At 38.7% G+C, this 26168-nt stretch overlaps 3 protein-coding genes across 4 annotated transcripts; 2 read left to right on the top strand and 1 right to left on the bottom strand.

Annotated features, from left to right (window-relative positions):
- The first annotated feature begins 3333 nt into the window (after positions 1–3333).
- LOC103469291 (sterile alpha motif domain-containing protein 9-like) lies at positions 3334–9753 on the top strand. Its single transcript, XM_008416876.1, has 4 exons — positions 3334–3379; positions 4076–4134; positions 4210–4246; positions 4615–9753. Exons 2-4 carry the CDS (start codon positions 4132–4134, stop codon positions 9225–9227), a joined length of 4653 nt encoding a protein of 1550 aa, XP_008415098.1. The 5' UTR covers positions 3334–3379; positions 4076–4131; the 3' UTR covers positions 9228–9753.
- Positions 9754–11188: 1435 nt separating this feature from the next.
- Positions 11189–18121, top strand: lg8h17orf75 (linkage group 8 C17orf75 homolog). 2 transcript variants are annotated; one of them, XM_008416877.2, is made up of 10 exons: positions 11197–11799; positions 11994–12068; positions 12430–12555; positions 13484–13612; positions 13721–13781; positions 13865–13984; positions 15393–15457; positions 15550–15689; positions 16031–16134; positions 17027–18121. In XM_008416877.2, exons 1-10 carry the CDS (start codon positions 11657–11659, stop codon positions 17234–17236), a joined length of 1173 nt encoding a protein of 390 aa, XP_008415099.1. In that variant the 5' UTR covers positions 11197–11656; the 3' UTR covers positions 17237–18121. The 2 variants fall into 2 exon arrangements, with proteins under 2 accessions (XP_008415100.1, XP_008415099.1); XM_008416878.2 differs by lacking the exon at positions 11994–12068 and having other exon boundaries at positions 11189–11799.
- Positions 18122–19236: 1115 nt separating this feature from the next.
- Positions 19237–25062, bottom strand: LOC103469293 (uncharacterized). The gene is made up of 9 exons (XM_008416879.2): positions 24905–25062; positions 24749–24826; positions 24622–24654; positions 21875–21961; positions 21668–21765; positions 20860–21170; positions 20695–20778; positions 20461–20598; positions 19237–20361 (listed from the first exon to the last, which is right to left on the bottom strand). The coding sequence occupies exons 1-9, from the start codon at positions 24965–24967 to the stop codon at positions 20324–20326; spliced, it is 930 nt and encodes a 309-aa protein (XP_008415101.1). The 5' UTR covers positions 24968–25062; the 3' UTR covers positions 19237–20323.
- Positions 25063–26168: the final 1106 nt, after the last annotated feature.

Genomic DNA, 26168 nt, shown 5'->3' with positions numbered 1-26168 from the left:
GGAGCGACAGCAGTGAACAACACGATGGTGTGACTGAAAACATCTACATTGAAAAGCTCCAGGTGCTGCTTTAGTGATGCTTTGACCCACTGAGGTAAATATAAATCAACAGGAATAACCAGGAGAAAGACATGAGGTCCTGGGGGACACATATGGACACTGTTCTGAATTTCTATCTGATCCAGTTTTGGGGTGGATTCCCTAGGCCATCTCCACCACCATCCTGGAGTATCAACCACTGTGACTCGTCTGCTGAACACTTCCTGCTGCCTCACTTCACTCTGAGTTGTTCTTCTGCTGGTGTCAAAAACATTTTGACCCAGGATGAAGTTTCCAGTAGAACTTTTTCCACTGAGGCTTCCATGTGACTTCCCTCCTATCAACACAATCCTCAACTCTGGAGCAGGTTGACTTTGTACTGTAAAGAGAAATAAGGCCTTATTTGAATATAGTTTATAAACATCTGCCTTGTTTAGACCAGGACAGAATGTACTTTCTAATTCCATTGTATGTTCCTATTGGAGCACTTGTGTAATAGAGGAAATATCAATAACATTAACACAAAGTAAACCTAAACACAGGGAGCCATTTTGTCCAACTGCCATCTCTTGCATAAAGTCAGAGTATTTGAATTGAACATATTCTGCAAGTAAAAGGAGAGTTTATAAAAGCATAATACAAGATAGGACAAAGTTTATGGAACGTTTTATAAAAACGTCACAAACCTGAGTTGGAAATATCAGCTGACGCAGCCATTGTGTTAGATTCACTCTGTCAACGTTTCTGCTTGTTGTTTGTTCCAACAAAACCTGTTCCAAAATGAAAGTAGAGTTCAAAAGTGGATGTTGCGAATGATGGTTGGTTGATAAAGTTAAACATGGTCAGAGATTGCCATCTACTGGAGATTAAAAAAAATCACTGCATTTCATCTCTGACAACCTAAAATGTAAACGTTGCATTTGCGATGAAGGAAAAGTTACTTAATTATTGTGCGGTGGCACATGTGCCACGACGCTGTGACCAAAGTCTTTATTCTTGTAATGCTCTGTGTGCAGTAGCTATGATTCTATTTAATTAATATATATCAGCGAGCATGCTCATTGTTTTCGTCAAGTGTCGTGGTGGCAGACATAACACTGTACACTGCCTTGCATCATGCAGCGGGACAGAGGTATGAACAGTCACGGCTGAGGACTCTAACGGAGTTAGTGAGTTTCAAATCTTTTTCCTTGGTTGCATGTCTTCCCCCAGCCCTCATCTTTACTTTTTTGGAAAAGGAATTATGTTTTGGATTCATTTCAAAATAAATGCCACTAGTGGCAAGAAAAAAAAAGTGAAGTTCATGCTATTTTAGGACAGGAGACAAGATTCTTCCAAATTACTGCCTGCACAATTAACACAGATAAGTACAATGAATTTGTCAAGTTTTTTACAATACATAAAGGAACATCTACTTTAATGTATTCAAGTTATACACCTGAAAGTACTTTGTTTAGGTTTCTTGTTGCATAATGTTTTGAAAATTTGAATAAAACCAGGAAAAACATGAGTCGGTCTCTTCCCTCAATGTCAGTTACCAATATCAAAACTTAAATGTTTTAGGGCAAAATTTCTACATTCACTTGAATACACTTCTATGTGAACACATTAAAAATCATAAATATTGGCATGGAAAGCTGAGAAATGCTTTGAGCAGATTTCAGAGTTACACAAAATTGTGCCTCTCCCACTTGTCGAAACTTGCCACTGTTAACTGAGTAAACCGGTCTGCCATCTCCACCCTTCTCTACCACACCTAGAGAAAAACCTGTTTGTATTTGACTTCAGCAGAGGTAGTAAACATAGTTAAACAAATCAGCTCACTGATGAACAGGATTTGCATTCAGGAACATGCATGTGGATTTTAAGACATTTACACTCCTCTCATTGTATGCGTTTCAATAAAAGGTTTCCAAGATTAGATCATGAAGAATAGAGTCAGTTTCCACACACCCCATGAATGAATTCCTTTTGCTACTTTCTGAAATAAAAACTTTCAAAATTATGGTTAATAGTGAGTCATTCCTATATGACCTTGAGCCAGTCGTAACACTATCTTTTATGTGTAGTGACTTACTGTGAAATAGTGGTTTTGTGTGAGTTAAATGGTAATAGGAAAACAATGTGCATTAAGGGATATGATTAAGTAACAGAAACTTACGCTAAGCGTCAGATCCCAATTGTTTAGAACAGACTTCAACTGAGAAAACTTTTCTAATACACAACTCCTAATAGTATGCTGTACGATACTAAAATTAAGTCTAATTTATGAAAGCAATTCTGGACAACAAAGCATATGACTTGGTAATTCCAAGATGGTGAGTCATGATGAAAAAAAGAGAAGACGTGGAGCCCTGTGTCCACCAAAGAAACCAATTACTTTTTTAAAATATATTAAGTGACATTATGAGGATGACATCATGATCAAATCAGCTTTTCATACAAGATAAATTTCTTTTTTGAAACCTGGACTGTCTGCACCAAGCATGTACAGAATTTTGTGTACACGAGGTATTGATTTCTGCAACAGCCAGTTAGTGAATTATCTTGCAGATTTCACATGTTTTTCTTAATCAGAGGCATGATCTACAATAGCCAAGGGGTGAAAACAGACAATACCAGAAATTAGATGGAAAGGGATGAGGGTGGCCACAACCATATGCCAAGGAGAAGACAAGGTTGTCAGCTGAGGAACAAACAGAGTATGAGCAGTTCTGTTGATATTAATGTGACATCAAATGCTATTAGTCAAATTTTCTACATTATTAGTCACATTCACAATGCAGGAGCCTCTAGTGTATTCAATCAGATCTAAAACCAGCAACAAAAAATATCATATTCACAAACTCACAACTTCAACAATTTTGGATCATGGTAAACTATTCACAAACCAGGGCAATAACTGGTCAACAGAGTCATAATATTCAATGCACAAAAATTACCAGTCCATTGTACAAGGGTGTATTGCGATAAGATTGGCCTTTTAATTAGGCAAATGAATAAATTAATCTAAATGTTTTATAATGACCCAATAATTTTTACTCTTTTAATGTATTTACCTAAAATAATACTACTGTATGAAAATAATAGTTTCATTATCAAATGTTCTACAGAGTTTAGTTGCATTGCTTTTTTTAGTTATAATCACTTCTCATTTTCTGTTGCTGTAGAATCGAAACTAACTGTAAAACTGTGTTACACAACAATAATCTGACAGTGCACCACGTAGCAAAAGCCACACCCACTGAAAGCATAAAAACAAGTTTTTCCCCATCAAGCACAACACAAAAATCTAAGCCATACAGGTGCTGGAAATAGCTTGCCTGCAACATTAACACTGGTGAGTACAATGAATTTGTCAAAATATTTTTTACTATGCAAAGAGGAAATCTTCTTTAATATATTCAAATTTTTTGTTGTATTGTATGTTGTATGCTGCAAATTGTAATACAACCAAGAATAGGAAGAGAATGCATAAAGGAAGACAGTTTTTTTAAGCAAAGCCATCGATTCATTCTATTCCTGCATCAGTGAAAACAATGTGAAGCTTTTGATTATTAAAGAAACAGTCCTCTTTTTAGACTTAGAACTTGGATGCAGTTTTACTATTACCAGGTCATGTATATTTGTAATTACTTGATATAAAACAACATCAACTCTTGAGCATGAGGAGAAACCTACAACTAAAATATAAACTGTATAAAGTTCAGTGAGCCAGATTAATGAAATCAAGGTTTTCTTTTGTTATTCAGCACTTCATGTTTTAAAGAGTTTTAAAATTGTGTAGTAAACATTTATTGCATACTGTTTGAATTTGTAGAGATTTTTATACAAGCGATGAAGCAATTTATTAAAAAAACAATATCTATATTGTACAGTGACATTGAATCTTATATATAATCTTATATATAAATATATAAATCTTATACACAGACACACGCACGCACGCATGCACCACACACACACCTACACAAACACACACACACACATATATATATATATATATATATAGCTAATATTATGGTTTCACCAACAGACAACTATGGCTTAATTACTGACGACAGTGACATTAATCCATGATTTAAGCTGAACATGGTAAGTACATGTAGATATAGTGATATAGGAATTAAAATATACAAAATAATTGCTGGTCTATTATTTGTCCTGCAGTCATCAAGTAAAATGGATTGCCACCCAACAGATTTGGGTAAGTAAGATAAGGTAAACACACAAAAAATAAAAGCAAAAAAATCCAGTCAATTATGGTAGGAAAGACATATAAATGTGTGTTTTAGATTTTGATTGCAACTGTGTATTGCAGTGAATTATAAGAGAATATGTTTTTGTTACGTTTTTAGATGAGTACTCATTTTATATGCTGTAGTAAAACTATTTGTTACTAATTGCTGTCAAGATATTTATTCTAAGTTGATTTAAGAATTTGCATAAAAGTTGTTCAGCCTATACTTTTGTGTTTTATAATTACTATGAATTAGATAACAACTAACAGAAGATAAGCATTGTTCAAAAGAAATATAAATTTTAACACTTGATTTAAACACTTTTATCCAGCAGAGTGGCAGAAACTGCCTTTTAGCTCCTGGACTGAATCTCATGTGAGCTCATGGCTGAAATCCATTGGAATAAAAGAAAATTACATACTGAAGCTGAATGAAGAAGAAGTGACTGGATCAGTTCTCACCACTCTACGGACGGGTTATCTCAGCAAAACTATTGGAATGAAAACTGGTCAAATTGATCATTTGCTCAAGAAAAGAGATGATCTGTTAAAGACAGAACATATCAAAGCAAATGCAAAAACTGACACAAGTAGCAATACAAAACATGACAAAAAAGAAAATGTTTTTGTGTCAGAAGGAACAACTGACAGGAAAGTGCAAGACAATGGCACTAATGCATGCAATGACATTGTAAAGTCTGGAGTGGGTTCCTGTGAGTATCGAAAATTTGACCAGCGTCCAACAAACTTCAGATATGTGAAGCACAATTTGCTTCCCCCAGAGACGGGACCTGAAAACATGATTGTTCCATGTCATGAATATAAGTCACTAGAAACTGCACACAAACTGGACTCAAAAAGATTTAAAACAAAAGTGGCAAATGAAGTCCTCAGATTTGCATGTGCCTGTATGAATATGAGAGTCAATGGAACAATTCACTTAGGCATAATGGATAAAGTCAAATCCACTCACAGGCATGGTGAAATCATAGGAATACCAGTCCAAAGTCAAGAAGATTTTGTGGATGCATTAGATTACATTGAAAAATGCTTTAAAGGCTCAAATCACCAAATTGATGCTAGGAAATGTATCAGGAATCCCTGCTTCATTGAGGTCCTTGATAAGGAAAATGCTGAGAAAACATGGATTGTTGAATATGACATTGTCCCAAAAGCCAGCATTGTTAAAGATAAACTATACTCTGTTGGTGTCCCAAAGTTCCCTGAGAAAGATGGCAAAGTGAAATATGAAGAGCAAAGCCCATATCACAGGGTCGGGGCCAACACACTACGGATATCTGATGACGAACTAATTCGTTTTATTCAAGATCTGAGAGAGAAGGACCAACAAAGGGAGGAGGCCGAGTCCTCAGCCAACCAATCACCTCTGGAATTCAGAGAAGACCAAAAGAGAAAGCTGTCCATCCTTCTGACCGGAGGGAAAACACACATGGACAATTCTCTCTTTTACATAGTTGTCGCAAATAAAATACAGCCAGAAGATCTTGACAACATAACCTTCTTGGTTAACATGAAAGTTTTTTGTGTGTTTGACTTTGACCCTGATTCTGAAACGTCTGGCCTTTATGGTAAATACAAGGAGCAGAAAGCTGTAACCCCACATTTCCTCAATGACTATGAAAACAACAAAAGACTGGAAAATGCTGATCTTATTGCTTCTTTAAAGCTCTTTGATCGAGTTAGTTGGATCTATTGCAATGGCCGAAACAACTTCCCTGGCAACAATGTTCCCAGTGATGAAGAAACTTGGATCAAAACAAGGAAAAAAAAGATGAAAAAAGCTGTGTCCCTAATCTGCAATGAAATCCTCCCCAGGAATTCATTCGTTGTTCTCTTTCTACTCATGTCTGATGTTGAACAGCCTCTTGTTGAGACTTTTCATGAGTTTTATGCAGAAATGAATGGACATGATTGTTTAGTTGTCATTGCAGAGTCAAAGGAAAACTATAGAAAATGGTCAAGTCTTGCTCAGATTTCTTGTCCCATTTCGGAACTCAAAGAAATCAGCATTGTTGACATGCCACTGAGTCATGTGGATGCAACAGTTCAAAGCATTCAGCTATCAAAGAACCAACCAGAAAGGAAACTACCAGTCTCAAATCGGGGTTTGTGTTTCTTAAAGTCTGTTGATGAGGCTATGCTAGACTCGTTGGAGATCATCAGCGTTGACCAGTGTGATGACACAAACCTAGAAATCATGAGTGATGAAGAAATCAAAGAAACTGAACTCTACTTCTACCGTGGAGGAAAAATTAACTGGATTAACTTTTGGCTTGCTGAAAAGCGGAAATGTGGAAACATCATTGAACGGGATGCCTACAAAGAGACAAGCACAATCCTGGATGATGTGATCCATCGTCACAAAGCTGCACGTCCCATTGAAAGCGTGAACATATATCATCATCCTGGCAGTGGGGGAAGCACTGTGGCACGACAGATGCTCTGGAGTAGAAGGACAATACTACGATCTGCAGTTGTGAAACAGTCAAAAGAAGCCACTACTGTTTGTGAGCATGCAGTGAAACTGAGGGAACACGATGAGAATGATAAAAACAACTGTCTTCCTGTGCTTCTCCTACTGGAGGACCAAAATCCAGATTACATTGATGATCTTCGACGAATTCTTGGAAATGTCGTTGCAATCAAAAAGATAAATCCCTCAATGTTGTGCTTCATCCTGCTCATCTGCAACAGATCAAATGATCCAGAAAGAATGTGCAGGGCATCACCATCTCAAACAGTAGCGGTCACCCACAAACTGTCAGATCGGGAAAAATCTTTGTTCCTGAAAAAAAGTGAGGAACTCAAATATCAATTTGAAGACTTGGACTTCAAATTCATCCTCACCTTTGTTCTTATGAGCAATGAGTTCCAACCAAGCTACATAAAGGATTTTGTTAAAAATCTTTTAGATAAGATCGATCATACATCGCTGACCACTCGCCTCATCAGATTTGTGGCTTTACTAAATTGTTATGTAAAGGATTCCTACATATCTGTTTCTCACTGCGAGGCATATCTGGGCATTGGTCTGCATGTGGTTGGAACTCGGTACCATGCTTTTGTTGATCATCTCAGTGATGAGGCCAAATTAATTTTCATCCATCTTACAGACAGTTCAACACACATCCAGTCAATCCGTATCATTCATCTGCTTGTGGCCAAAGAAATCCTGAGCCAGCTCTCTGTCAATATGCCTCAAAGCTCTATTGCCACAGAGCTCATCAAAGATGATGTACTCATCAATCACAGGTTTGACAGAGACCAATTCCTTAAGGTTATAAGAGCTCTCTTCATTAGACGCAATAAAAAAAGCAGAGGTGACCCAAAGGACACAACTTTTTCTCCACTAATTGAGGAAGTCCAAACTGAGGAAGGTGGTGTTCAGAAAGCTGTTGACTTGATGAAAGCTGCATTCATAGCTTTGGGAAAAGATGCTTATGTGGCGCAACAACTTGCCCGGCTGCTTTACACCAATAAGAGATTTGAGGAGGCTCTTAAGTGGGCACAGGAAGCAAAATCATTGTCTCCTCATGACACATTCATCCTTGACACACTGGGTCAAGTGTACAAGTGGTGGTTTTACCATTTGTATGACACCCTTGAAGAAAAAGAGCCTTCCCCAGAAAGGGCCGTTGAAATCATAAGCATTGCCCTCAAAGGAATATCTGCTTTTCGAGCCTCTGAAAAAACACCAAAAAAAGAGACAGTCAACCTAAACAGTTCATACTATGGGGAAGTGGATGTTGGCTGCAGGCTGCTTAAGTTCTTGTCAGCAATTGATGTTTTTTCAAAAACAACTGGATATTCAGAGCTGATGAACTACCTACTAACAGACTACATACCAGAAGAGGTCAAAATACCCTGGCAGGAATTTCATCAGCAGCTGAAAGGGTTGGAAAAGAGCTTGAGACAGGCTCTGGAATGCATTTCTGAAGATCTGAGCTACTTTCAGACTGCCATTAGTGAGGAAGATGAGGAACTTGATGCAAGAGATCCAGAGCAGGTTTATAATCCAAGAGAATGGTTGACAAGGAAAAGTGCTGTTTATGCTGGATTTTTCTGTGTTATACAAGAGGAGATGAATCAAGCAGCTGAAAATCTGAGCACTGATATAAGAAATCCTGGAAACGTACTCTCACCTTTCCAAAGACAGATGAGAACCTACAAGCTTGGAGGAGGAAATATTACATCTATCCTCTCATTACTTTATGACAAGAAGCCACAGAGGGCAGGAAAAAAAATTGAGGAGATTATGGACATGTACCCAGAAAACCTGACATGGAAGGATCTTGATGAAACGGAGCTCACTAATGTCATTTTTTGCCAGATAGCTCTTAACTGTATCCTACCTGGATCCTCAAAGCTCTTATCCCTCAAGCAATTACAAGATCTCAGCAAGGGATTTAAGGCAAAAGGAAAATACATGTCATCAGCAAGTGCCCTCTTTCTTCTCTCTCTCCTGTTTTGGCCTGAAAACAGTAAAGAAGTGAGTTCTGCTGATGCTCAGATCCTTCTGTTGGCCATTGATGCTCTTCAGAGACTATGTGAACAAAAAACTCAACACATGTCTCAGAGAAAAAGTAGGATTGTCACACACTTCTTCCTGGCAAAGGCAAGAGGTCTAAACAAGATTGTCCATAGAAGTGCTATCGAAAAACAGATCAAAGGAACGCTGAGTGAGAGAAAACTAAAATGGCTCGGAGGGGAAGTGTGGAAAACCCAGGAGGTTGTGCAACAACTGAAAAGGATTGAAGGGTGGACAGAGAATGAAAACTTATATGTCCAGTGTGGACATAAAGACAGCAAAATAAGAGTCGTTCCTCGATATTCTGGCTCCTTGCCCCATGGAAATGAAAAGGTCACTTTCTACTTAGGCTTTTCATTTGATGGTGTAGTTGCTTGTGACATTCAGATGATGAAGTAATATTAACTCTGAAAATATCTTATCTTAAATTATCTTTATCTGGAAAACAGATGAGCTGCACCAAGAAGGTGCAGCAACATTAAAGTCATTTATTCTCATTTGCTGACTAAATTGAATGTGAGCAGCAAAAATAGACAAGTTAAACTGAGCAGTCATATTTCGTAAGACTTTATTTTAAAATTCACCTTTGTAATATGGTAACAAATCAATGAATCCAATGTTGTTGATATTTTCTGAAACATGTTTAGTTTTCTTGTAATAACAAATGTTATTGTGTTTTTAAAAGATAGTTTGTCATCATTTGTGAATGTATGTTTTTTATTAAGTTGTGCTAAGGTTGTCATATCTAAAACACTGAATTGTTTATATTGTTGTTACTTATGTCAATGCTATGTTTTCATTACAGGACCTCTAAATGTTGAATGCAATCAATGGGATGTAGGATGAATCAAATAATTTCTGTCAGTGAGGTCTTCTTTGCTTCACTAAAGATGATGTTTCAAATAAAAAGATACTCAGAAAGTAACAGCTGCTTGATACTGGAGCGTGGTTTGTATTTCAATTTGTTTTGTTCCCAATCTCCTTGCCCCAAGATGTCATGGTTTTATCTGGGTTATACTGAGACAGAGTCTCAGAGGGAAGAGAAAACCGTGGTTTTGTCTTGATGTATCTAGTAATCCAGATGTTTAACAACTATATTACACTCAGCTAGAACTATCTACATAGCATTAGTTTTAATGTAGACTGTAGAAAAAGGAAAACATTTGAGATGTTCATTTATCAAGTATAATGAAAGCACAAAAAACATTACAAATGTTTGAACTGACAATTTATAAAGGTCCTTTAAAAGGCCACTAGTCAACACCAAAGCCCATTAAAAAACAAGAATGAATATATTATTTTATTTAGAACTAAACAGTTTCTTTTAAAATGAACAAAAAAAAAGTTTCTGGCAGCCCTAACCCAACAGCCACAGTGACATCAGTCCAACAACAATGTGTGTTTCACAGTGTAGGCCAGAGCAGGATCATATTTACAAAATTGGCCATCACATGATGAGTAATGATCACCATGTGATGATCATTACTCAGATGAGTAATGATCATGTGATGCCAGCAACATCATGTTCAGGGTCAGTTTTTGTGTGCTTAACAACACATAGCTCTTCAGTTTGGTGCGTTGATGTCCCCTACAAAGCTCTGTTGTACAACCAATACAAAGTAGTAAAATACAATACTGCATCCACTACAAGCAGCCAGAGAAATCAGAGACCAGATGAATGCATAAACCTATTTTAAAAAGAACCACAACAGGAGTACCATCTGAAAAAAATCAAAAGAATGGCCTCATGGGGGCCACCATGACACATCAAAACAATAACTAAATGTCAGAAGTTTTACTAAACTAATGTTATAGTACTGATCGATCTTTAACAACAGGAGAGTGAAATAGCTGGGCTGAGTGCAGGACATTACAGGTGAGTTGTCGTAAAAAATTAAAAATGAACTTATCATAAATTAATTGATAAAAGTCACTCACTGAGGCTTGTTCTCTGTGCTCTCCAGTACCAATCTAAAAAAACACATTAGTTTATTAAAAAAAAGGTTTCTTCAATATAAAAACTTTTTGAAAGGCAAAACTAAGAATAATGAACTATGGTTAATTAAACAGCAAACTCACCACAGTTAAGGTTTTGTTTGTCTCCATCTGCTGGTGAACTTGTGGAATTTACTTACTGTCATTTTTAATGAACAAATCTAATATGTACTCCATCTGCTTGCATTTTATCAGAAAATGGCCACTTACACGGCCTATGGGAAAACAAAAAACAACCCCAAGACAGTCCAGCACATTATGACCAACACAGTGGTCATTATCTGCTGTAGCGTGTGTTGTAGCTGATAACAAATATTACATAATTAGTGCTACATTTGTTTTTTCAATAGGGAATGGTAGCATCACATTGGAGCAGAGAAGAAAAGTTCTTGATGGTTGAGAAATTATTTAAAATCTAAATCTGCCAGTAGTAACTTTGGGTCTAACTTTAAAACCCCCTAATTATACCGTTGAATAAGTTCTTATTTCACTTACCATGTTGATCAGCACTTCAGCTGAACATTTTTAAACATATACTAATCAGCTTTACACTGAGACACTAAAATATTGACGCTCATTCACTGAGTGAACACACAAGAGCCCGGAACCCTTGTGACAGACCTTAATTTTCATCGGACATATTTTTGAAAGTACATGTTGGATCCAGGCAGGAAAACTGGCTCATCCTTTAGGTTTTTTCCTTTCTTTTTACAATTAACCTCAAATTCAGACATATTTGAACACAATCAACAACAAAGCAACAGTGAACATTGAAACACGTCCTTCTATTGGCCTGTTTCCTCCGGTGCTAGCTTCCTCCGTGTAGCAGCAGGATGTTTTCTTCCCAGACTTCGTCTTTCCAGGATTCAATCGACGTGGAGGAGAGAGATGAATTTGACAGCGAAGATATTGCTGGATACAGCCAGAAAATTCAGYTGAACTGCTACTACACCATCTATCTTTATCAGGGCACCAGGTAATGCTTAATTTATGTTATTGCAGATGCTACTTTGAACCAATCTGTCGCTGTTGATTGTTCATATTGTAGTTTACTGTGCTTTCCACCTTAATAAAACCAGGATTTATTGCTGTGCAGCAGTCCTCTTTGTGCACGTAAAGGCTCAATCATAAAATCTAAGCAGGTGATGAGTAAACTGTTGGTCGTCTTAGATCTGAGGCCTGTGGAGAAAATGTGGCGTGGAACCAGAGACGTGCAGACTCCACAACAAGTCACGATGACTTTAGGTAACACRGGAGCCATCCGTCCACCGTCTCGCTTTCTCAGTGGCTGTCACTGTTTTTACTTTGGGCTTTCACTGGATATCCAGCCAGCATGGACTCATCGTGGCTGACTTCACTCATGATTTTGTTCTGATTTCTCATCAGTGTGTTGCTGAGTTACACTGCTTCCTCATCTGAACAGTGTCCTCACTCCAGAGTGTGTTCAGGGATGATAACCCTGATTATCTGGGATTATTTGTGAACACCTCGCATTTCTTTTCTTCATTGATTTGAGTGGCTTCCAAATTCTTCATCGTCTTTCCTGATGGCTTGAATCTTAACCACCTCTTTTCTGATTGTTCTTTTAATTTCTTTTTGTCCACAGYTTGACACTAATTGACAGCAGCCTTCCATCAGAAGCAGAACCGGAGCTGCGGATCTATATTTCAAGGAGGCTGAGTAAAGGAGCTCTTCTTGGAGGCATGGGTAACATTGCCACTGTGGAGCTCAGGTATTTTTTCACCAAACCATCAAAGTTAACTAAAAATGTATTCGTACACTTTGGTTACTTTTTTTTTTTGTGTGTCATTAAAACCACAAGCTTTATTGTTAGTTATTGAGACTTTATGTGACAGAACAACACAAACCTTTGAAATTTGACAGCTATTATTCTGGGTTTTCATATTTTTTGCAATTAAGATTTTTGAAAACTGTAGCTTGCATTTGTTTTCAGATATACTTTCTAAAACTACATTTCGCCTCAATTAAAATTGATAAGTATTTTTGTGTCTCAGCCAGCTTTGAATAAAAGTTTAAAGGGTTTTGACAGTGTTTGGAAGGTACTCTACATATAGTCACTCAAAGATTTGTAATTAAAATCCCTGTGATTGGGCTGTGAGAGAAATCTGAGCTCACCAATGATAAAAAGCTGCAACACTGAAGAAGTTGTAGAAAATGTTTCACAGGAGAGAGAAGTTGTTCCTTACATTTTTTTGCGTTGCATAGATAATTTGCATAAATAAAATCTAATAACACATAATTTCATAGAAATCTTCCCAACTTCAAACATTTCCATGCCATTAATGGACAGCAGTTTATGTCAATTTTTAATTTTAATACTAGTTTTGCTACAGATAAATGGTGTTATTTTTTGTTTCAGCAAAGGGCAGACAGAGATTTTATGCTCTGATACTCCTAAATAAAATTTAGCACAACCAATTGCCTTCCCAGGTCACATAATTAGTCAATGGAGCCCAACTGTGTGTAAATAAAACAACACACTCCACAGATCTGACATCTTTATGGAAAAGTGGCAAGAAGAAAGCCTTTGCTGAAAGGAAAACATAAGTTTCGTTTACAGTTTGTCCCAAATCATGCAGGAGACACCGTAAACAGTTGGTCAGATTATTTTTTTTAATTAATGTCCTTTTTCTCTGCAGTCTTCCAGAGCAGGCAATCGGCTGCTACTGCTGTCTCCTGGAGCAGGAAAGGTCTCCAGAACAGCCGGACGCTGATGGAAACGGATATGTCATCTGCTTCATGGGGGGCTCCGAAAAGGGTCTGAACTTATATCCTTGTTCCTTTCATGGAATAAGCAAAAGTTACAACAAAGCCTCAACATTGTAATGTATTCATATAATCCAATTCCTTTCTTAAATTCTTTGACTTTAAACTACATTTAGATTAGAGCTTGATAAATATGTCCAAGGCCTACACAGCAGCCTTCAAACTCCAGAGGTGGGAAGATGTGACAAAATGAAGTTTTCTAGTCGCATTTCAAGGCTGTTGCTTTTAAACATCTTACCATGTGTTTGTTGTAGCTGCAGAACCTTGAGACAGAAGTCCGTCCCTACCTGGGCCGCTGGTACGAGGAGTCGGTGATGCACATTTATCGAGTGGTGCAGCTGGTCCAGAGCAACATCAGCTTCCTGCTGCATGCTGTGAGTCGTCTCTTCTAACCGTCTGAGTGTATGAAATTAGGTGATCAAATTAAACAGCATGGAGGCTCTAATGCTCATATTTGGAATTACTGTATTCTGGAATTAGATGGGAAAACATCCCAGAATTTCCTTTAATTATATATAATCTTGTTTTTTCATCAGTTCAGGATTATTAGCTTTCTCCTCTACATCAGAAAGGTTACATAAAGTGGCATATGGTGGTGGCTGTCGACATTTTATTATGGTTTTGATTTTTTATTTCTACTTTTAAGAGTACAAAACATCTGCTGATATCTTCCTATCAGTTCAGTAACCAAATCACGTATTTTGACTTCCCTTTAAGTCCCTTTGTTGGAGTCGACCTTTTACCACCAAATGGCATGGTATTTTTGAAAGTACCTAATAGACTGGTAGAGTGGGAGTTGATTTAAGTTTTGACCTCTGTAAAACAGTAAAACTGATTATGTATAAAGAAGTGAGACTTCCAGCTTCTTCTATTCACTGATGCTTTTGAGAACATATAAGGGAAGCTATGCTGATGACTCAATTTTTAGAAAAAATAAAATGTTGATAAACACCCTATCATAGTACCAATGCTGGTCAGAACAGGGAGAGAAATTATAACCGTCACTGCATTATCATAAAAACCTTCATTTTATGCATTCACATTCCAGCATGACCAACTAAGAAGACCAACTTTCTTCTTAATTAATCGTGGTGTTATGGCCGAGTTTGATACCATCGCTTTTCTGCACCTCTTGGTTCTGTTGTGGGCTGCCTTAAGGGCACTCTTTGTTCCTCCATGCTCTTCTTCATTTTTTTTTTTTTTTACTTGTATCTCAATTTTGAGCTCGCAAGTTACTATAATGAGAGATGCTTTTCTTTTCCTGTTCATGCCTGATGCAGGATTCAGAACCTGAATTCATTACCTGAGGCTTCAGATGTTTTTCAGGTCTTAGAAAGTCGACTCTTACTGCATGTCGAAGCTCCTGTAATGCATGTAGTGTTTTATCTAACGGCCATGAGTGTCACTTTGCAAGATATTTTAGTTACCTGTGACTTGAGCTCAGATTCATCATAAAAAACTGACGGCTTGTTCCTCTTTTATTCATGGAGCTCTGGTGTTTACATTACTAAACCAGTCATTTATTATGTGGACAGATGTCCCTCCAGCTGCTGTATCCTTTAAATTTCCCTTTCTTTTTTATTTAACTATGTACATTTATTTTTTTTTCTTCATTCTATTTTTATTTAAGTTCAGGTTTTTGCGTAGCTCGCAAATCCTGCCTGAACTGCTGGCTTAAATGTACATTTACCACAATCCCCTGAAGTAGCTCCAGTGCTTCTCTGCAAGACACGATGTTTTCCAGAACAACACACTCCAGCCGCCAAACTTCTCTTCCTGCAGGCTCTCAGTCACACACACGTGGAGGTCACCAATGCGGACGAGAGGACAAAGGCCGACGTGTCCAGGTGGCGCGACGTTTTTTTTTCCAGCCCTCACTGTAAAACTGCCACGTGTGTAAATGCCTGTGCAGCGTGTAACGGGTCTCTGTGTGTGTCAGGTTCATTAAAGCAGCCAGTTTGCAGGGCCTGTCTCAGCAGGACACCACCACTGCCTCTCTGTGCAAAGCCATGTCGGAGGACACACAGTCTGATGTGGTTATCGACTGCTCCTCCAGCCCGCCCACGCTCTCTAACACCGGTGAGACATGTTTCAGGAACGCATGCAGACGCCTGTTATAACCACTGACCACAGGCGTGTTTGCTTGCCCATGTTTTGCTCAGAGATTTGGTTTGCAAGAGGTGTCATCTGCACAGGCACACATAGCTCAGACTGTTTAAGGCCCACAATGGCGATGTATTTATAGTAGACATGCATATGTCCAAAATCTCTTTTTCAGAATAAATGAATCACCAAAAAAAAAAAATCCAGCCTATGCAGGTTCTCTTCCAAACATGCAGTGTGGACAGGATCAAATGCATTTCTGGTAATTAAAACACTAAATCTCTCTGTGAGCCTCATCAGATGTTTTCTGTCCTCAGTCAGTAACCGTTTCTGCGACGGCTGGATTCAGGCCTTTCTAAACGCTGCAGAGCGCTGCAACCCCTTCCTGCTCCGACAGATTCTGGAGAACTTCAAGCTGAAGGTGAGAGCGTTTTCTAAATCCTCTGCTCTGCAGCATCCTGCTGAATGTAAGTTGTTAGATATTCTTGTCATTGTGCAGTTCCTTGTAAAAGCATTCACATCTCTGGAACTTATTCACATTTTAGTATTAACTTCAATATATTTTCTTAGGATTTTATGGACAGTAGAAACTGGTCCATGATCGCAAAGTGAAAAAAAAATGGTTCATGTGAAAAGAAAATGGTCCATGTGCAGCAAACATGAGACCAACATCAGACATTATGGGTTCCAATTCAAACATTGTGTGATGTAAGCACAACGCCTTCATCTCACAGCAGGACAGCGACCTAAACAATAAGCAACAATGAAATGGCTTGGATCAAAGCAGATTCATGTCTCAGAATGGCCTAGTCAAAGTCCAGACCTAAATTCAGATTTTCTGTTAATAGGTGACAGAAACATGACAAAGATATTTTTTAAAAGAGTAAGGTGGGCTTATTAAAATAAATGTTTAATACCTGCTTAAAGGTTGTTATTTCCAAAAGGTGCTTTTAATCTGGACGTATATTCTAATTTATTGCATATGACTGTATAAGATAAAGTCCCAAAACACTCATACAAAATGTGAATAAGTTCAAGTCGGATGAATACGTTTGGACAGCACTGCATGATTAACTTCACTCAGTTTGCTGAAAATGCAGCATCACCTCAGATTATTTATGTTTTTAAAAAAAAAAGCAAGCTGCTTTGTGAAACAGTAGATCGGGGCTTTCAGTTCCTCCTCTTCATAACTTCTGTTATTACTTCCCATCAGCGTCGATAGTTTCCTGCTTTGTTTTGATTTCTTTCTTTATTTTTTTCTCTCTCTCCCGCTCGTTACTTCCTCTGTTTGAACCACCTCCGCCGCTCCGCAGGCCATCCAGGACATGAACAGCCTGAAGCGCTTCGTGCGTCAGGCCGAGATGAGTCACTACGCCCTGTTCCGCTGCTGCCAGTTCCTGCAGGGCTGCGGGAACGGAGACGTGCTGCTGCAGAACGCCCGGGCGGAGCACAGCGACCTGCCCGAAGCCTGCAACATCATCGCCGTCCTGGACGAATTCCTCGGCGAACAGGCTCAGGCCTGACCCACAGCTTCCACTGCATCCGAAAGCTCCACATTTACTCATTTTTGTAAAAAAAATAAAAAATGTGAGAAACGAGGCAGCAGATACGGTAAATAAAATTTATGAACTACGATGATGATGGTGCTACTTTCGCTGCAGGAGTTCGGATGATTAAGAAATTAGAAAAGGATGTAAAAATGAATTTTATAAGACGAAAAAAAATAGGATACAATCTTCAATGTAAATGTTGAGTGTGTGTATAAAGAAACAGAGAAATAAATATTACCAGTAGTTCTCACAGAGGCCACTAAAAAAACAAACATAAAAAGTTATGGTAACTGGGTTAAAATTATGTTTAGCAATATTTTATATCAAAATAGCTCTCTAAATTATTTAACTGATGTTTTCTTTTGAGAATGATGCACAAACCACTTTCGAGCGTTTTGTTACATAATCCACCCAGTACCTGCACTACCTTCACATATTGTGTTCATCTTTGTGCTGACGTCAACTTTTGTTTTTCAAACTGTGGGAATGCTTTGTTGTAATTCTGGTGTAACAGTCCTAAATACTGTCAAATGTGATTATTTCCAGGAGTTTATGGGAGTTAATGTAGGGAACTAGATATAGAACATGCATTAAAAAAACACAATGAAGTAGCTAATAGTAATAAGCTCAGAAGTTTCTTATTAAATATTGTCCAAAGTATGTAAGAGAGCAATATTATTGTTGTTGGTGTTTAATTTGAACTGTCGATGTGTGAACAGGTTGTTTTTGCTGCTGTTGAGAATAGTGTGACTGGCCCATGGTGCATCTGTGTGGATATTTCTGTACATGCAGTCCTCTGTTCTAAATATTTTTTGTGGTTCTCTCTAAGATGATTGAAATAAACACAGTTAAGTTGCACTGTGTGTGTGTGATGGTGGTGGCGTTAGTTTTAGAGCATGGGAGTATTTAAACAGATGATTGTTTTGATCGTTTTCAAGATTCAGCTGACATGTCGCATTGTTTTGATCTTGAACAGCACAAATCAGAAGCATATTAATTCATTAAAAAGGGGCTTAAATGACTTTTATGACAAAACACTGTTATTGCTTTCTAATGTCAGTACAGTCATAGGAGGATTAGGCATAATATTAACACTAACAGGTGAAGTGAGTTTTATCTCTTCATCATGAGAGTTTTGGGTGGGTGAAGTATTTTGGTCAACAAGTTAACATTTCTCCTTAACGTTGATCCAAAGAATTGGGGAATATCACAATTACGTAGATGAAAAAGTGATGTTAACTAGAAAAAATTACATGATCTGTGGTGCTGTGGTGGCGCAGAGGTAGAACACAAACCACATATCAAGATCTTGGTCAATGTCGCTGCCGTCGCAGGTTTGGTTCCTGGCCTGATGATCTTTGCTGCGTGTCTTCCCCTTCTTTCATTACCCACTTTCCTGTCTTAACTACTCTCAAATAAAGGCGGCCTGAGCCAAAAACAGAAAAGCATTTCCTGCAAAAATGCAGTGTGAATGCCGTAAGCTGAATGTTTTTGAAGTCATCAGCAGAAGACTTGCAGAAAGCAAAGGCCTGCAAAATGCACATAGAAAAACTGTTGAAAAGGAGTGGAAACATTGAGCCAATGCAAAAATCCCAAAGAAAGACTGTAAGAAACTCGTGCAAAACACTGGGATTAAAGCTAAACTGTAACAACAGGTTGTAAGGAAAAATAAGCTACGCAGCTAAAGCAAGCTTACATGCTAAAGACAGGATGAAGGCTATCAGTAACGAGTTGAGCAACAGGAAAAACAGCTTAGTGGTATAAATCATTAAAATGCTATGTTGATGTTCCATTAAAAAAAATGTGAAAAACTGTAAAAAATCAACTTCATATTTGAGAACGCTCCCTGGTTCTGGCCAAACCATTGTGAGGTCCAAACCTTAAACTCTTCCTCTGTTGAATCCCTCATTCATTTCCCAAACAATCCCAAACGTTAGTGCATATATTTACAAAATTTAAACAGTGACAAAATATCCGAGACAGATTATATGATTTAATTATGATGAAGTAAAATATTATCAGACATTGATTATCTGATTGTTTTATTCTTAGTTCCTCTCAAAGGTTCCCCTCTTCCATGTTTGTATGATTTCATTTGTTGTAAACAAATATAATATAATTTATCAATGTTAGAGTAATTAGTGATAAGCTTCTTTTTTACTCTTTTATTGACTGCATTCAACATTATCATTCATTTCTCAGTTTAGATGTTAATATTGTAATATATTTTCAGACAGATTCCTTTAATTTATGTGTACAAAGTGTCTGATTTAGGCTCCCCCTTCGGTTCAAACGGATCTTTAAAGATTTGAGACTCATAAAAAATAATTTATTTAAAGAGTGATAGGATTTTAATACATAAATATGATTAAGAAGGTAACCAGCTGCTGCAGTTTACCAATACACTGTTGATCACTTCTCTGCATAAGGCTGCATGTAGAGAAGCGTGAGTCGCACCACAGCTGGAGTAAAGTAAACCACGCGTGGGGTGTAAAGCTTAACAAACCGTCCTCCTTATCCCAGTCACTGAAAACATGAGAAAAGCTTTTCAATCTTCTTCAGGATGCCGCAAAAACAAACAAAAACACATCTGTGTTCCTGCCCAAACTTTTAACTGTAGCTGTAGTTTTAGGTAAGAAAAATAAATACACGTTGGCTCTGGATGCGAAATATTAGAGGGGAAAGAAGTTATGACGTTATTAATGAATGCGACGCCATGATGACATGGATTGTGATTAACTCACGTTTTCCTCAATATTATCTTCCACGTCATAAAGCTTTAAAGTCCATTTAGCTTTAAATCCAAGTGCTCAAATACACTGCTGTCAAGCAGGGCATATAAAATACAACCATAATGCATTCAATCTGTTTTTTTTTTTGTGTGTGTTTGCTTTGTTTCTTTTTGCAATTGCACTGCAAACATTCATACCGCGATTAGAATACAACATACTGCACAGCTCTAATTGTGATCCACAAGTTGGACGTAGAGTGGAATAAAAAAATAAAAAAAAAGAAAATTAAAAAAATAAAAAGTGCTCCCGGTTTGTTGCTTTCCTCTCTTCATATCCTCCAGTAGGTTCCCTCCTCCGGCTGCTCGTCTGCAAACAGCAGAAGTGAGAACGCGTTTGCAGACGCTGCACCTGTGGTTTCTCCATGCACTGACATGACACCGACAAAAGCCAGGCGATGAACGCTACCTTCAGGGTGATCGCTCTTTGTCCTCAGCAGATGTGCTGGGACGTCGTAGACCGCGTCTTTGCGTTCGGACACAGGGACGTCGTAGATTTCATCTTTGTGGTCAGAAGCGGGGACGTCATACACGCCGTCTGTGGGGTCTAAAAAAAAAAAAAAAGTGACAAAAAAAAACAGTGTTATCGTTTTAACAAGCGAATGAAGCAGTTGATTGAAAGCAAGCCGCTGTTTGAAATCACCTTGGTAACCACTGGATGTCTTGTAAGACAAAGGGAAGTCGTACACAGAATCATGCGCTTGTGTTGGAGGGGCTTCACATGTACCTAGAGGTCAATAAATAAACTAAATGACAGCTTCACACATCTCCATCGTCGGTCGCGTCTATTTTAAAACACGTTTTTTACTTTTTCTGGCAGGTAAGACGTCATAGAGGACATCCTGTGTTTGCTCTTCATCGCTCATCTCGGGGGGCTCATCGGGGGGCTCGATGGAGGTGAGGGGTCTTCGCAGGTTCTGGTACGTTGCGTCGTCGCCGTCCTCGTCCTCGTCCTCGGGCGGGCAGATGGACGAAGTGAAGCCCTCGGTCTCTGAGTAGATGTGCTCTGAGGAGGCGGAGAGGGGGCGAGTCGGCTGCACCTCCCTCACGCCGTCGCTGCACAGGGAGATGATGGACATGTTGCTGCTTAGACTCCCTCGCTGATCGAACATCTCCAGGCTGAGGAGCACAGAGGAGAAAAAAAAACAAGGCTCAGAGTTGGCATCATCAATCACGTCGCTTTGGAGAAGTTTTCACACACCTCGGAAAGTTTCAGACTTTGTTAAGTTACTATAAAAAGTCCCAACGCCTGAATATTTACTAATGCACAGTTTTAGCTTCCCACCGCACATGGTGTTTTGCATGTAGGCCAGAACGTTTAATTTTGGTCTCTCTTCAGACATGAAGCTGCTTCTTTCACCTTTGCACCGTGTCTCCTACAATGCTTGAATCTGCGTGTAAGACTTTACCGAGGCTTTTTCTTTAGAAATGTCTTTCTTCTAAAGAGGCCAGATTTTTTACTTGTAAAAATGTAGAGAAACGTGAATCATTTTCCTTCCCCTTCATGCATTGCTTTGTGTCGCCCTGCCACACAGTAAACCCCCCAGTAAAATACAGAGACGTTTATGGGATGCGAATATATTTCTACTGTAAATAATCTACAGCACCGGACTTACTCTGGGTCTCTAGAGTCCGAAAGTCCAGAAGAGGAGAGCTGCATTGCCTGCCAAAGGTGTCCAACCCACTCTTTTCTGAGGGCGGCCGTCTCTGCTGCCTTCACAAACACGCAAATAAATCCACATCAACCAAAAGGCTGGTTTCAGATTTGCCAATGTCAGCTTTCAAAATGAAACACGGCCACTCAAATCACAGCAGCGGCTCACCAACATCTTTTTCTTTCCATTGGTCATGATGATTTCAAATAGAAAGTGCTTCTTGTCGGTTCTCTGGACCTCTCGCACCGACTGGACCTGGGACAAGAAGTCAAAAGTTTGGTTATTAGTGACGTAAATAAATGCCAGGAAATCCAGGTTGCTGTGGGGGGGAAGGAGGGGGGGGGGTGAAAGTGCAGACAGGAGAGGAAGTACACAGACAACAACTGCACCACAGCGAGATGCACTTTGTAGAAGTAAAGGTTATGCTTTCGCATTTTACTTCAGTAAATATGAAAGTGGGCTAAAGGCTCTGAAAGCATATAACTGTCTCTGTTACAACACTGAAACCAGGGGCCTGTTCTGAGTGTGATGAGACAAAACAGAGGAAACCGCAAAAGATACCAGACTAGCAAAAGAAGGGTCCAGCCATGGGCGGTCCTAGGCAGGGGCCAACAGGGGCCAGTGTCCCTGTTATAGCCCCCCTACTAAAGAGATAACACTAAACAAACGTCTTGTGATTATATGCGCTGTCACAGAGACCATTGCTTTTTGGTTATTTGGAAGAAATTAATTTTTTACCGTCACAATTTTACTTTTGCAGTAAATTGAAAAAATAAAGCGTTGCACTTTTAGCTTCAGCCATATTGAGACAGGATGACTTTGGCTCACTTAGGATATTAAACGATGAAATATTGCCTTGTTTCTTTCTCTTTTTTGCAATTCTTTTACTTTGTGCCTCAACTAGCCTGGAACCGTTATCAGGCCCTGCCATTATTATTGTATGTATTGTATTGTATGGATGGATGGATGGATGGATGGATGGATGGATTTCATGAAACAAATTTGCATTTAAAATGTAGTTAATTTTTTTTGCTTTACTTTTTTTAACCATGCACGTTTATGCTAGCAGTAAATATTTGCACTGGGTTTCACGTTAAGCTTAGAAAGTTATTTTAGCTTGAGTGGGTCGTCAAGTATTTTTATTTTAGTGGTTGTTTTTCTTTTTCAACATTTACTAAAATTAGCATCTTTCTAGCGGACAGCTAAAAGTAGACAGATCAGCAGCAGGCCGGAGCTTCCTACCCAGAAGTCAGTAAAACTCATCAGCTTTAAAAAAAAACTGCGTTCGCTGCATCACCAAGCTCTGATCCCAACACTGAAGAACCGTGAATACAAATCGCAAAACATTTAGTGTGGCATTTCAAAAGCATCACACTAAATGTTTTGCCACACAACATCCACATACAGCGCACAGGAGAACCAACTACCTTTGAATTTGAACGCATAGAAATAACTTAATATGGAGTTTGTGTACTCCTCTTTCTGGCCTGCCATAGTCAGCCTTTTCACAGCTGAAAACAACTCAGAATACAGACAGTGGAGACAGGACTTTGTATAGACCAGATCAATACGGACAAAAACCAAGGAGCTCCTGATGGATTTCTGCAGGTGCAGACCCACCTCACTGACACAGACAAACATCCAGGGAACACACCTTTAGCTAGTGGAATCTCAAAAGTACCTAAGTTTTCACCTGAAGAATAAATTGGATTGAACTCATAATACTGACGCCCATTAAGGGTCAGAGCAGACCCCAACTGCTGAGGTCTGTTGGAGTTTTGGTCTTTCTTCACTTTGTGGTATCATCAACCATATTCTGTGCTGTTTTCTTATCTATAGCTGAGATGAAGCACCTCCTACCCCAAGCATGAAGCTGTTTTCGTAGGTGCAGAAAGAAGCATCTCTGCAGGACCTTTCGCCCAGCAGTTGCAAGACTTTATAACCTTATAAAGTAACTTTAACTTTATAACCACCACTGCTTCGAAACAAACTCAGTGTTTACACTCCTGTTGCTGTTTGCACAACTTAATTTCTTGTAAAGAGTCTGATGTGCGTGCTCATTTTGTACATTTTTTTCAAACAACCCTACTCAGTTTCACATTCCTTTAAACAGACTGTACTATTTTTAGTAATTGTACAGTATTGTTTTTCTTGTCTTGCTAATTTGTATTGTCTCTTATTCTTATTTTTCAGTATTTATATTGCCTTTGCTTTTTAAATGCAGGCTTCTATTTATTATTAATTTGCTGCTGGTACATCTAACTGACCACTTTTCAGATGTTGGATTGAACAACAATACACGGACTCTATTTACTAATTCTGGGAGTATGCTGGACTTCTGGAGTATATTTTTAACATTTATTTTCCTAAATTCACTTGAAAACCATGTATTTATCTTCCAAAACCCAATTACATGTCAATTTGTGTCGATCCAGTTTGCTGAAACCCAGCGACGCGATAAAATGTGGAAATGTTTATGAAAGCTTTTTTGAAAGTGCTTTAAATGCAGACAGTGCTCCATCAGCCCTCAAAAGTAATAGAAAATAAAAATCAAACAACTGCATACAAAATAGTTTGGATACTTTCTGAAGAAATATTTAGGAAATCGTTTTTTAAAAAGTCCCATGTGGTTTTTCTATTTTTGTCTCTAAACCTTCATCACTTAAACCAGACATGAACAAGTTTCACTTAGAGAAGTGAAAGCAAGCAGTATGTAGATTTATTCCTTTGAAAAATAACATGGCAGATTCTTTTAACTCATTAATTCATCTACTAAGATAAAATAGAAAGCCACTTTGTTGAATATTCACAAGTTCAGCTTCAGAAAATTAAACTGGATCATAAATGTGATTTTACTCTCCACAAATACAAATCAACACAAGTTCAAGCAAAAATATAAAAAGTTAATGACTTACTGTGTAAATGTAGTAATAGCCTCTTAAGTGCGACTGTGAATAGGAGAAATAATTAATAGGTCATATCATTTAGATTGAATCATTTATTTGACATATTCACAACCTGATGAAAGAGTGTGGTACTTACAGCGCTGCCATTTTTCTTGGTATAAAAAAACAAAGTAGTGTTTTGAAGCCTGAACCAGTAGGTCACCCATCTTATTTTCTATGTCCAACATGAGCAGAGCAACCAGTTAAACCACAGCTCAGAATCGTCAGAAGAATTCCCAGAAGCACAACTCACCAAGTTGTCTTTTCTTTTTTGCAGAAACCCCTCAAACAGCAGCTTCGTGCCGTCGACAGACATTTCACCCCCTGACAGAAGGCAGCTTCACACTGTGGCCACCACTTCTTCTCATTACATTCACCTGGCTGTATGCTGTGACTTCCTCCTTCCTCGGGTTGAGAGTGTTTTCGTTCAGACTCATCACTCCCTCACTTCTCTATTCTCACCAACCAACGTCCTGCTTGGTTAGATTACATGTGTTTTTCACATGTGAGCCTTTGTCAATAAATTAGCTCAGCAGTTGTAAATCATACCTGCCTATCGCCGGCTGCAAACCAAGATTTATTGGCAGAATGTGCAAACAAGAACTATGCAAGAAGCTCGGCAATGTCACAAATCAGTTCAACGGGTAATGACTACTCTAGTCTCAGTATTATTAAACCCCTGCTGGGAGAGCAACATGTTGCTGTACATGACCTGCTGCAGTCATGATTCATAGCGTTCCTGAGGTGTTTTAGGCCTTCAAGTCGTTGATGTTCTTGATTTTCTGTGCTGCAGCCACTTTTTTCCAATCCTATGAGAGATTTTCAATGGAGCTCAAGTCAGAGAAGTTTGTTGGCCTCTCTTGTAACTTCCAAGACTTTTTCTGAAACCGAGCCTCGATGGACTTTGACATATGCTTATCGTCTGGAAAGTCAAATGACACTCCAGCTTCCGCGTCCTCACAGATAGCGTGACTTTTAGCGTGACATAATTTCCCATTGGAGGGATGCACAGTGGTGCAGTTGGTAACATTGTTGCCTTGCAGCAAGAATATCCTGGGTTCAATTCCCGGTCTTTCTGAGTGGAGTATGCATGTTCTCCCTGTGCATGTGTGGTTTCTCTCTGGGTACTCTGGCTTCCCACAGTCCAAAAACATGACTATCAGGTTAATTGCTCCCACTAAATTATCCCTAGGCGAGTGTGCGTGTGTGTGTGTGTGTGTGTGTGTGTGTGTGTGCATGGTTGTTTGTCTCTGTGTTGCCCTGTGACAGACTGGTGACCTGTCCAGGGTGCAAAATGTCTTGCTGGAGATAGGCACCAGCACTCCTCCAAACCCCTTTAGGGACAAGATTTTTCCAGAGGAAGCAAAGCAAGCCAAATTCTTTGTCCTTTTTCTTTCCTTCTCCAAACACAACACTGATCTGTCGGCTGAAAAGTTCCAATTTTAGTTTATATTACCCTCATTTTGGGGCTTGGGTCACTATGGAGTCAGTTTTTCTTGTGCTTTTGGGTCTCAAAT

Source organism: Poecilia reticulata, linkage group LG8 (genome assembly GCF_000633615.1).
Source record: "Poecilia reticulata strain Guanapo linkage group LG8, Guppy_female_1.0+MT, whole genome shotgun sequence".
In the NCBI taxonomy this organism is placed as follows: Eukaryota; Metazoa; Chordata; class Actinopteri; order Cyprinodontiformes; family Poeciliidae; genus Poecilia; species Poecilia reticulata.
Note: the sequence above shows the minus strand (reverse complement) of the source record. Positions and strands in the feature narration are given on the sequence as shown.

Bases quoted from the DNA above. Each gene is read 5' to 3' on its own strand.
- LOC103469291 (XM_008416876.1), top strand. The intron at 4,247-4,614 runs GTAAGTAAGATA...TTTATCCAGCAG, and splicing joins TTGCCACCCAACAGATTTGG to AGTGGCAGAAACTGCCTTTT.
- LOC103469293 (XM_008416879.2), bottom strand. From the start codon at position 24,967: ATGTCTGTCGACGGCACGAAGCTGCTGTTTGAGGGGTTTCTGCAAAAA. The intron at 24,827-24,904 runs GTGAGTTGTGCT...TGTTGGACATAG, and splicing joins AAAAAAGAAAAGACAACTTG to AAAATAAGATGGGTGACCTA. The intron at 21,766-21,874 runs GTGAGCCGCTGC...GTGTTTGTGAAG, and splicing joins ATGGAAAGAAAAAGATGTTG to GCAGCAGAGACGGCCGCCCT.